Source organism: Cyprinodon variegatus, unplaced genomic scaffold (genome assembly GCF_000732505.1).
Source record: "Cyprinodon variegatus isolate N-32 unplaced genomic scaffold, C_variegatus-1.0 Scaffold255, whole genome shotgun sequence".
NCBI classification, from domain to species: domain Eukaryota; kingdom Metazoa; phylum Chordata; class Actinopteri; order Cyprinodontiformes; family Cyprinodontidae; genus Cyprinodon; species Cyprinodon variegatus.
In genome coordinates, this window is record NW_015150708.1 from 984,421 (window position 1) to 996,324 (window position 11,904).

The 11,904-nt window shown below is 36.3% G+C and overlaps 1 protein-coding gene across 2 annotated transcripts in view; it reads right to left on the minus strand.

Moving 5' to 3' along the window:
- LOC107089491 (chromosome unknown open reading frame, human C12orf75) overlaps nt 1–6,686 on the minus strand; it is a 17,880-nt gene extending 11,194 nt beyond the window's left edge. Inside the window, exons 1-2 of one of the 2 annotated variants that reach the window (XM_015382317.1) lie at nt 6,369–6,686; nt 313–337 (exon numbers count right to left, since the gene is read on the minus strand). In XM_015382317.1, coding sequence (XP_015237803.1) covers nt 313–337; nt 6,369–6,411 — 68 coding nt within the window. In that variant the 5' untranslated portion in view covers nt 6,412–6,686. The remainder of the gene's footprint in view (nt 1–312; nt 338–6,368) is intronic. The other variant, XM_015382316.1, reaches the window with a different exon arrangement.
- Between the last annotated feature and the right edge of the window lie 5,218 nt (nt 6,687–11,904).

The window sequence follows — 11,904 nt, forward strand, 5'->3', positions numbered from 1 at the left end:
ATATATATATATTTAATTTTTTTTCCAGGTTTGTGTATTTTGAATTACTAATTTGAATTTCTAATTATAATTGAAATTACTAATTATAATTTTCTTTAATGGGAGTGTATGTAAACTGTCAAGCACAACAGTGTGTTAAAAAGTTGAAGGAATTATGACAACTTTTGTAAGAAGTCTTTGCCACTGATACTACTGTACAACGCTGCAGCCTGTTTAATAATGTGCAGAGTGGGACATAGATGGACGAGACCTGAGGTACACCGACAGCTTCATGAATACTTCAAATACTTTGAAAATGACTGATGTACTTACACATCTTTGGAGGCTTCTGCTGGCCCTGAGAACAGAAAAAAAATACAGAGATTTGATTTACTTTGACCATCAGATGAAAGACAGTATGCTTAATTATGAACTTATGAACTTTTTAATTCTGTCCTTAGGATTATTGGATCAAGGATAGCCAATAATAGGAGGTTTGCAGCAGACTCATAAGGAATTTATTAAGGGTGATTGTAATCCTCTTTATTCATGCAGTTAAAACCTCAGATTTCTGAAGGTTTTATTAAGTGCACACATTAAATCACATCAAGGCACCGTCAATTATTGATTTTTTTTATTCTTTCGTTTTACGATTGACTTGTAATGATCTTTGCTTGTCTGACTGTCAAATAAACTAATAAATAAAAATCAGTTAAGCTATGTCATTTATTTTTTAATCATTCACGTGGACCATCTCCTGGTCTTTGCTACCACAACATGCTATCTTCTAAAAATGTTACTGCACAATGACGACACAAGAATTATGGTAAACTGAATTATCAAGACATCTCAATGTGAACAAAATCTGTCCAAATTACAAGGCTGAAATGGTAACCCTGCTGATATTCAAAAGTATATTAAAATTAAAGCATTGGTCCCTCTTTTGAGGTTAGGCTTTTCCTAATTATGGTTTTATGTGTATTTGCAGGTATAAATGTAAATGAGAATACCATTGTTTTAATTTAAGGCTATAATTATTATAAAAAATGTAACATGGTTGCTGAAGATCACACGGTTCTTTTTAAATAATTTAAATTATACAGAGACCAAAATTATTGTTCCTCTAAGAAATTCAATGCAAAATACCAATCAGCTAAACAAAATATATAGATAAATATTAACCAAATGATATCAAATTATCGCCTTATAGTATAATAACTGAAATATGATTTGGACTGTACGCAAATAAATTGGAATCCAGCCATTTAGTAAGATGTGAACTCAACCATAAGTCTGCTACAATACCTATATGTCATATCACGGCTAATTTGTACAATATCATCATAAATATCAGAAATAAATGGTGCAATTCTTTTTTTTTTTACCTTTAACATTAAGTTGCAGAAACACTTATTCATCAGGGCATTTGTAAAACAAATTTGGTATATGTACTGAAATAGATTATGCTTTGCCCACACCTGGTTGATCTCGACTGAACCATAACTTTATGTAACATAGCAGAATTAGCCTTGGTTTTTGTGGCCTCAGTGGAGAACTCAGTGTTCTTTTACTCCTCATTGAACCAACAAGCATTTAATGTTTGCCAATTTACATGTGCTCCATGGCGATCGTGTTAAGCTGGAGGACAATTTAACACTCCCCTTGCATGTACAGATCAATGGGGCAGAACAGTGTAGAGAGAGAAATGAGTATGAATGTCCTTCAACTAAATGTGCAAAATATAACCTTGAAACATTAAACTTATACGTATTTGTAGAAAGTTAGATACTACAGATATAGAATTAACTTTTTTTTTTGAGAAAGAGAATTAGCTTTTCTCTGTGAAGCTTTTGAGTCTGCCAAAGCAACAAGGAGGCCTTTTCAGTGCCGTCAACAAAAGCTCATTCATATCCAAGGCTGCGCATCTTTGTGCACAAGACTTTAGCCGAACAATGTGACATATAGTGTGGTCCTTTGACTGAACTCAATAAGGCCAGGGCTCGAATTCATGATGTTTTTGTCTAACTTGACTTCGACGCCTCCTAAATGATCCCAGCAGTAGTTCTGATTTGGATTTCCACAAAAATTAACAAACAGTAACATTAATCGCGAATAGTTAACATGTAATTATTAAAGAAACTAAGATGATGATCTTAATTTTTAAAGATACTATCCAGAGCTAATTTTCTTTCACTTGCAAAGACATTTCTAACCCACAGACAGAATAAAAACAGCTGAGCCATGAAGCACTGCTTTCCAAAGCAAGATTTGAAAAAGTCTTCATAATGTAGAAACGGCTAATTCTGCTTAGTGAGCATTTGGGGTAATGATGCAGCGATGAAGCGCATAAGCTTACGTTAGTAAAAATTATGGCAGACCAGCAGGCTTTGACAGTTTGATATGTAGATTCTAATAAACATGAAGTCTAAATGAGTTAGAAGGGGTTTGGTCCTACATGTTAGACCTTCTCCTTTTATGATTAAATACTGTAAGTATTTACTGTTAGGTGAAGAACCAAGTCCTGGCTAATAAAAACCCTCCTATACTTGGATGTACCTGCTAGCACACTGAGGGAAACTGCAAGAAGGACAGGCTTCAATTTTCTTTGCCTATGTCGAAAAGAACTGTTCACCTAAGTGCAGGCTGCTATCCCAACTATAGAGACCTAGTTTATTTCTGATTTTGTGTCTTGTGAACATCAGCAAACTTAACTTTTGACTCCTTTTAATTACTCTTTGCTAACTCCATCTGCATCATTTATTTAAGTTCTTTTTTTTTAATTCTTCATTGATAAAGTGTAAAGGGCTGCTCAGTGGCGCAGTGGGTAGCACTGCCGCCTTGCAGCAAGAAGATCTGGGTTTGATTCCCAGCCCGGTTCTTTTTGCATGTTCTCCCTGAGCATCCATGGGTTCTCTCTGGGTACTCTGACTTCCTCCCACAGTCCAAAAACATGACTGTTAGGTTAATTGTTTTCTCTAAATTGTCCTTAGGTGTGAGTGTGTGTGTGAATGGTTGTTTGCGTGACAGAAAATGGATGGATGATAAACTGTGCTGTAAGGTCTTTATCCTCTCTTTGTCCCTAGATCCACCTGTACCGCCTGCTACTTATGCCTTTGTAGGATAATTTAGTCCTGTGACTATGTCTCTCTTTATCTCTCAAACAATATCAAGCATTCATAGGACAACATGTTTTACTGGCATGTCCTTTAAACTTAATTTTATTATTTTCTGTAATTTGGTTTAAAAAATGTAATTCATATTCCAAACATCAATTACAGACAACAGTTTTAATTTTCATTTTATTTTCAATAGTTTTACAACTAATCTAAAAAATATGTATGTTACATGTGAAGAATGAAAAAGGAACAACTTATTAATTAATTTTATAGTCTACAATTTCAAAAGGAACACTAGTAAATTGACAGGTGTGCAGCAAATGGTCTCCTGACAGTTACTGTTAGACATTATTGCTAAAGAAGCCGGCTCTGTGACATATCCAAGCATGTTTTTGAAGAGTTGAGAGGAAGGAAGAAAAAGGTGCACAAGCTTTGAGAGGATTATAATAACAAAAATCCTCCTTTTAGTGAGGACAGTGGTTGGTTTTAGAGTAATAAGTCCTATTAAACACCAGATATGGGCTACAAGTGTTTCATTCTCTACTTTTCAGCCTCCTTCAAATATAACATTTACACCATAATTCATGCAAAATTAGCTTCAACCAAGGAGGCTTTTGTATCTAAACACACCTTTTTGTTGATCTCATGTTATGTTGTAATATACTGGGAAAATGAATTGGAATTTTTAATTGGTTGTAACCTATAATAATCTGAATTAAAATACTTTGTTTGAAATATTTAAAAGGTTATGAAATTAATAAAAAAAAAAGATAAATACCCCTTGCTTATTAAAGAATAAAGTAATCATCTAATTTGCCAAACATGCTACATCTGACTAGAGAATCTGAGCTAACAAATATGGCCAGAAGGGCCTTTAAACTTTAAATGACAGGAGCTCATATATTTAAAATTTATATGCTAGTGAAAACAAACTGGTCAGCAATTATAAGAGTCTATTGCTGTAAAGCCTATCAAAATCCTCCATTTCTCCATTGTCCCCCATTGTTGATGATAGGAGTTTTAAATTTTTTAACATGCAATGTTTTTATAAAACAAAAATAAATACTTTTTTTTTCAAAGTAGAAAAAACCTATCACGTGAAATTAATCTACCGTAAATCTGGATATGAGTTTGAACTTTTAGACTGAAATTCCTGACATAAATTCAAGATGCACCTAAAGTTTTTTTTTTTTTTTAGCAACCATGATATTGAGCATAAAGTCTGTCCTGGTCCTGTTGAGAGGTTTTAAAACAAAATACAAACATATTTCTGCAGCTAAACAGGTAGCTTCTGTCAGGGATTGGTTGAGGTTTTGAGGACCCAATTACAAAGGCAAGGATGCAGAGGTGAGAGTTTAATGGAGGAATCACAGGTAACAGAGGCAGGAATTTAAAAATTCAACTTAAAAATGCAAAACAAACCAGAACCACGGAGATTTCATGGAAAACATGAATGAGGAGCAAGGGAAAGATGGGGAAAGACGAGGAACCAGCACTGAGGAACTGCACAGGAAAAGTATTTATGCCTGACTGAACAAAGACAGGACTAATGAGCTGATTGGGAGCAGGTGTGAACAGAGGCTTCTAGAAAGGAGCTAGAGAAAAGGAGACCAACACAAGAGGGCAACAGAGGGCAACAAAAAAAAAACTAAGAACTCAAATACATCCAGAAAACACAACAAAATATGAATTAAATCAATAAAACAAGAAAACAAAGAAAAACACAAATCAACGTGAAACTGAAAACTCAAAGAAAACTTAACAGAACCAAGACCGTGACAGCTTCTAAACTACAAGGAGAGAAGAATTCTACAAAAAATCTTAAATAGAAAAACAAGAAAGAAAATGTTCCACAAACGTATTCACAGGAGCTTTAAACAATTACTCAGTGTCTTATATGCACTTTGAAGGTTTCAAAGTGCATATATATATTTTTTTATTGATTTGAAAACAATCTACAAAAAAGAAGCCAAGAAATAGGAAAATGATCAAGACTAATCATATGAACTTTATCTAAAGTATGTTTAAATACCTCACCAAAAGCTCAAGATGACTGATTTAATTTTGCAACTTAAACCAGTGTTCTTTGACACAGGCCTGGCATCAGCTGGCATGGACAAATAAGAGCAGCAGCAACGCCCAATTTATCAGTGTGATAGGATGACACACACCCTTGACACTCTTCTGATCGCTGACCTCTGAGACTAAGCAAATTAAAAATGGATAAGGCCGACGGTGCAGAAAACATAGAAAACGTCCGCCCCATTGCAGAAAAACATGATACAATCTACAGGGAGCTACTTAGAAGTTGTTTACTGGCCATGGAACCTCAGAGTGGATCACATTTAGACCAGCAGCTGTGATTGGCTATGTTAACATGCCTGGCAAGCACTGATTAGGTACCTGCAAGCACATGTGCATTTTACACAAGCACAAACACTCCCATTACACCGCTTTAATGGGTAGTGCTGCTGGTGAGGTAATTCTGCAGATACTTCAAACTAATTATTACCTAGACAAGACTTCTATATGTGAGAGAGCCTGGAGATTTTCTCAGGTATAATTCACTATCATTTATAACATATTCTTCGGATCAGTCTTAACCAAGTAACTGAGATGTGTTAGATGAAAAACAAGCATAACACTGATTAAGGGTTAGAAACACAAAAAGATAAAGAAATATCCCTGATTAACGTGTGTTCTTCAGGTTGTATGAAAGTAAGTCTGCAGATTATTTAGTATTTCAGTGACGCCTGCATTCAGGACATACTTGGCGGTGGCCAAGTATGGAGACAAGGATGGGTGAATGTCAGCTTTGCCTTGGAAAGCAAAACAGCAGGATCAAAACACACAAAACAAAACAATCTGCAGATTTAACTCTGTTAAAGTCAATATTCTTCAAAGATACATATGTTTCAGTCAAACCAGACAGATTTGCATCAATATCTTTATAGGATTATCACTCAGTTTATGATTCATGATTATAAAATATAGATTCTGCAATTTGTTTAAATCTCTTTTGGTATTACTCTAAAGCAAAAAACACTAACATAAAGGAGAGGAATTGTTTTCATGAATGAAGTCAAGTGACCAAGACCCACCAGCAAGTTCCTATAAAGATGCACTTGTGAGCGTAAGGGTTACCCTGGCATACTTCATTTACATTCAAAATACCTTCGCCCTTTCCCACAGATGTAGTGACAGCCTCTCACTGACATCCACTCATCATAATGCTGGCTGGCACATCCGGACACAGATTCCTAAAACACTCACCCCCTCCAGAGGTGCTGGTGGCTGAGGAATTGCCACAACCCATTTTGCATCGATGCAGCCACCGTCCAGGCAGAGATGAGATGTTCAGGGAGAGGAAGGATATAGATGAGAGGAGGGAAACCCACAACACATTGGAGGGAGGAGAGAGAGGGGTTTGTGGAAGTGTAAAAAAAAAAGAAGGAAGGTCAAGGAAATGGCTCAGAGGAATCCCCTTTGGTCATGTGCTTGAGTCCTGCGCCGTTCTGCACTGCGAGTCTATGGAGAGCTCAGATTGAGGGGAAAGCACTGAGACGCTTTTATACGTAGACACATTCAGAGAGAGTGACAGAGAGGGAGAGTGGGGGGAGATAGAGAGAAAGATGCTTTAGCCTCACATGATTTGCTCTTTTTCTCCACCCTGACATGGTTGCCCGGGAAACCAGGGTAAAGAAGGCGGAGGGTGGAGTGTGACTCTAACCAATGGGGAGCTTCTGTTTTACATGAAGGTGTAAAAAATTGACTGTATTTAAGGGCATCAATATAACAGCCTGTGGGAGAGAGATGCTTGCTGTAAAATTCCCAAATTGCTTTTGTGTGAGGAAAAAAAAAACAAAAAAAAAAACAGGACCTTTGTGAGGGTTTTGTGTTGATAAAGCTCACAGTTGAAACTGACTCCTCTGAGCTCTAGCAAAACAAATCCAGTCACAGACCAATAAAAATACTGAAAAAGAGACAACAAGGATCAAATGATGCCCCCTACTATTACTCATGGAGCTTGGTTTTATTTCAGTTATGCTTTTTGGGACCTTCCCTCAACAGACACTTTTAACAGCTTTTAATACTATGGTAATCCTTGCAGGTGTTAAGCATAAAAACCCAGCTAAGATTTTTCTCCTCAGTCTTTCATCATGTTCTTTTCTAAACTTAAATAATCTAGTCATTTTTCATTTCGCCTCGACCGACATGCATTAAGAATGTTATATAAAATTACAAAATATCCACTTTATTTGGTTTCCAAGATTTGAAATCAAATCTTGGAAACAAAGAAATCATATCTTGGAAACCAAGTCCAGTGGATTTTTTGAACTTTTACGGAATGACTATGACCTGGATGACTGAGAATCTTCATCAGCAAAATTACAAAACGTATTGTTTTTCCAACAAGCCAGAATAATAAAAAAAAAATTTCCTAAATTTAGATTAAGATAATTTGAAATATCTTTTTTTTTTTCTTTTTTTCCAGCTTTTATTTTCAGATAACTGTCACAGGTACAGAGCAGCGTAATGAACTCTCTGCATTTAACCCATCCCCTTGGGAAGCAGAGGGCTGCCATTGCGCGGCGCCTGGGGAGCAGTGTGGGGTTAAGGGTCTTTGCTCAGAGAGCCAGAGTGGCAGTCTGTGGGATTGTGGATCAAACTTAGAACCTCAGGATTCCAAGTGCAATGCCCTAACCACTAGGCTGCCACTCCCCTAAAAAAGGGTTATTTGCAGACGATACAAGTGTGTTTTACTCCCATAAAAACCCTGAAATTTTAATAAAGGTAGTTAATGAAGAACTTGACAAGTTATCCTGGTTCAAGTCCAACAAATTGTCACTTAACATAAAAAAAAACAAGTTTATATTTTTTGGTTATAAGTTTGATACATTTAAATCTCCAATGAAAATTCAAATTGATAATACTTCTTTTAATAATGTTAGATCTGTTCGTTTCCTCGGTGTTATTCTAGATTATTCTTTATCCTGGAAACCTCACATTAGTGCCATAAGTACAAAAAATAGCCAAAGTGGTCGAAAAATCCGGCACCTGATTAACAAAAAAGTTGCAATTATGTTATATTATTCAATGTTATATCCCTATATTAATTACTGTAATGTTGCTTGGGCTAGCACCCACCCAACTAAACTTGAATCTGTTTTTCGACTCCAGAAGCGCGCTTTAAGACTAATATTTTGTGTAAATCGTAGACACACCTCCCAACCACTGTTTGCTCAGGCAAGTATTCTTAATGTTTATCAAGTGAATCAACTTCAAATAGCTTTATTCGTTTATAGCAACTTTTTCGGCAGTTGTCATCACATTTTCTTTTTTAGTGAAACATTATTCTATTTTTATGTTTTTGTTGTGAAAATAAAATAAATTCAATAAAATGAAATAAAAAATAATAGCATTGTGCATTATGTTGTTATGGGTTTTTTGCAGCAGCCATTTTGCTGTTCATGAAATACTTTTGTAGAAATACTCTAGCAAAATATCAAGCAACGGGCTAAAAGAAGTTAACATTTTTACAAAGAGCAAAGCAACGGGAATGAGGTTTAGCTATTCTGAGTCCAAGTCCATAGCTCTCAACCAAACTTCTCTCAGTGTCAGAGTGGAGTTCAAAATATTGAAGCTCCTGTCCACGAATGAAGGGAAAAAGGAACGAGATTGACAGACTAATCAGTGTAGCTGTAGCAGTAATGTAGACTCTGCACAGGCCTGCTGTGGTGAAGAGGGAATTGAGCCGAAATCAGAAGCTCTTAATCTACTGGTCCATCTACATTCCTACTCTCAGCTATGGTCATGAAATCGTCATTACGACCTAAAGAACTTCGCAAAAAAGGTTAAAAACAATCCACTGCGTTGTGCAGGAGGAGCAGTGGTTAGTGTGCACGACCCATGTACTGAGGCCTTAGTCCTTGACGTGGGCGACCCGGGTTTGAATCCACACTGTGGTCCTTTTCTGCATGTCTCTCCCTCTCTATCATATCCCCTTCCTGTCAGCCTAATGCTGAAAAAAAACAAACCACTATTGAATTAAAAAACAAACAAAACAACAAAAAAAAATCCACTGCACATTGTTTCCAAATTTGAAGACCTAAAGCACAAGATTCTTGGTACAAGTGGTTGAAATGGGATTTTTTTCACAGGGTGACTGAGCATTCCATTAGAGATAGAGAAGAGCTGGACCATCAGATTGTGGTCGGGAGTAGAGCCGCTGCTTTTTGACACTGTGAGGAGTCAGCTCCGGTGGCTCCAGTGTCTGTTTCCTAGCCCCCTTAGCGCTTTTCCTAAAGAGTTATTCAAGGCACGTTCCATTGAAAGGAGTCAAAGGGACGTCCCAGGACATGCTGGGGGGATTCTGTCTCACCTGGCCCCAGAGTACCTCAGACTTTTCTCAGGAGAGTTAGAGAAGCTGCCTGGAGAGAGGGAAGACCTAGTCCTGGATCAAAGAGAAGATGATAAGACCAAGTAAACATTCTAAACTAATGTGGTCATGTGTTTTACTTCAAATGAACAGTTTTAAAAAAAAAAGACACTTAACCTGGACTCTTTCAACGAGGTATTCGCTCTGCTAGCTGCTATCCTAATTATACTTATTAAGGTTCTTGTTCTCCAGTTTTCAGACTTTTTTTCTTCTTGCATTTTAACAACATCAACAAAAAATGTCATTTGCACAAAAAGGAAATGGGAGTCGGTAGTCTTAATGACACAACAGATTACAGTAATCTGTTGTACAAATGCTGATAAATGCAAGACCCACACATAGAAACTGTTTTTTTATTTTTTATTTTTTATTTTGAGCGTTCCATTTCTGGAGATACAAATTCATAAAAAATAGAAGCTCAGATGCAAGAATATTAACAAAACCCATATGTACAAAAATGCCATTTGACTATATGTCCACAGTGACCACTAAGCATAAATCGACTTAATGACTGGGGAATATGTGAGGTTGTGGCAACAGGTTGTTTAGATGCTTGGCGGGTGTGTTGCTGTTTCCCTAATTCCAAAGATTCCCTAATAATGTTTAGAGCCCTGCTTCTGCAGCAGCTCTGATACGGATCCTACAGAGAGTAGGGACTCTCAAATAACCCTTTTAGCTTCCCTAACTGTCCTCTGCCGGGCCCCTCTGTTTACTTTTCATCTATTACAGTGTAATAATAAAGTATACCACGTATTCATTAACTTATTATCAAATGAGCATTTTCTTTTTAGAAAGGATGTGCGAGAATATTTTCCTATCCACAAAATCTGAGGAAAGATGGGCGTGTAAAATCGGTTTCAGTGTGGAGATTGTAGTATTTTGATGATAAGATTGTTGGTACTCTAATTTGGGTTTGCAGCACTGTAACTTGGATTAACAAGTTTGATAAATTTTTGGTTAAATGCATTCCCTCAACTTTATATTTCCTCCTTTTAACCAGGGGATTAGGTTTGTGTCTAGACAATTCATAACCAATTTCCTTATCACTTGGCATTCAATAGGTACTTGTATAAAAGAATGCCATTCAACCCTCCAGAGATGGCCTTGTCTATTCCAAACTACTGAAATAAACCTCTGCAGGGAATATTATTCTGCATGATAACAATACGCACTAACTCTGCACTCGCCTTTTAATAGCATCTATCATTGTTGGGCTCAAATGTTTTAAAGGGCAGTATCTGGCAGACATAGAAAAATTTCAACAATGAGCTTTTACACTGAAATATGAATATGAAACGTGAATAACAATTTAAAAAAATGTCTTCCAAATGCTCTGTTCTTGATTTTAAAACCTAATTTCTGCAGAAATGGAAATTTGAGGCATAGATTATCCCTAAAATTTTGGTGTGTTTTTTTTTTTTTTTTTTGCAAGGTAGAAGTGATTGATATTTTATCATATAGATATCTCCCATAGCATATTCCATGAGAGATAGGTCGGTCCTAAGTAGAGCCCAAAGCAAGGCTGTCAGGGACTTTTTATTTAAACTGAAGCTTGGGCAATGTTTAACAACCATTAATGTTGCTGAAAACAATATCTAAAACTAAAACACTGTAAGCTTTTCTAGTCAAAATGATCATGCAAATCTATAAATTATATATATTAATGTTGGTATTCAACTGAAATGCAGTTCAAATTTTCAAAAAACTTTAATAATCCCAAACGGAAATATGTTTGAGTAACTCATGGGCAGTTTCTCAACAAGATGTTATGTGTGTTGATAGCTGTGGCCAGGAAGGAAGGAAGGTAAGTCCGGCTGAATAGTGTTAAATGCACAGGAGGAATCAAACAACAGCGTCCTCACATGAACTGCTATGATTTTTTTTTTGAGTCCGGGTTTTATGTTAGGGTGGTCAAAAATGGCATGATCTCTGTACCTTTTAGAGAAGCTCTTGGTTTCAACCTCCAAGGCTAAATAATGCTGCTTTAAATGCCAAAATAACTCAGCAAATCTCAACTACCTGTTTAAGGGATTCATATTTAGCACCTAACCTTTAAATTTAGAATCTACAAATATTTCCAGCCCCTTAAACTTGTTAAGTTTGTATAAGGTAGGAGGTTATTTTGCAAGTTGAATAATCAACAGTCCTCAGAAAGTTTCAACATTAACTCGGTACTTGAAATTGAGTATCCTGAAACCCATGTTTTGGAAAAAAATAATGATCAAAGAGTCAGATGACTAGATAAGAAGATCAAAACAGAAGTTTATTTAGTGGAAAAAATTGTCTCTCTTTGTAGGTCCTGGTTAGAGGACCTTGTGACAGCAAGTTGTCACTGAAATGAATCATGTGACTAAATGTGACCAGCAAACT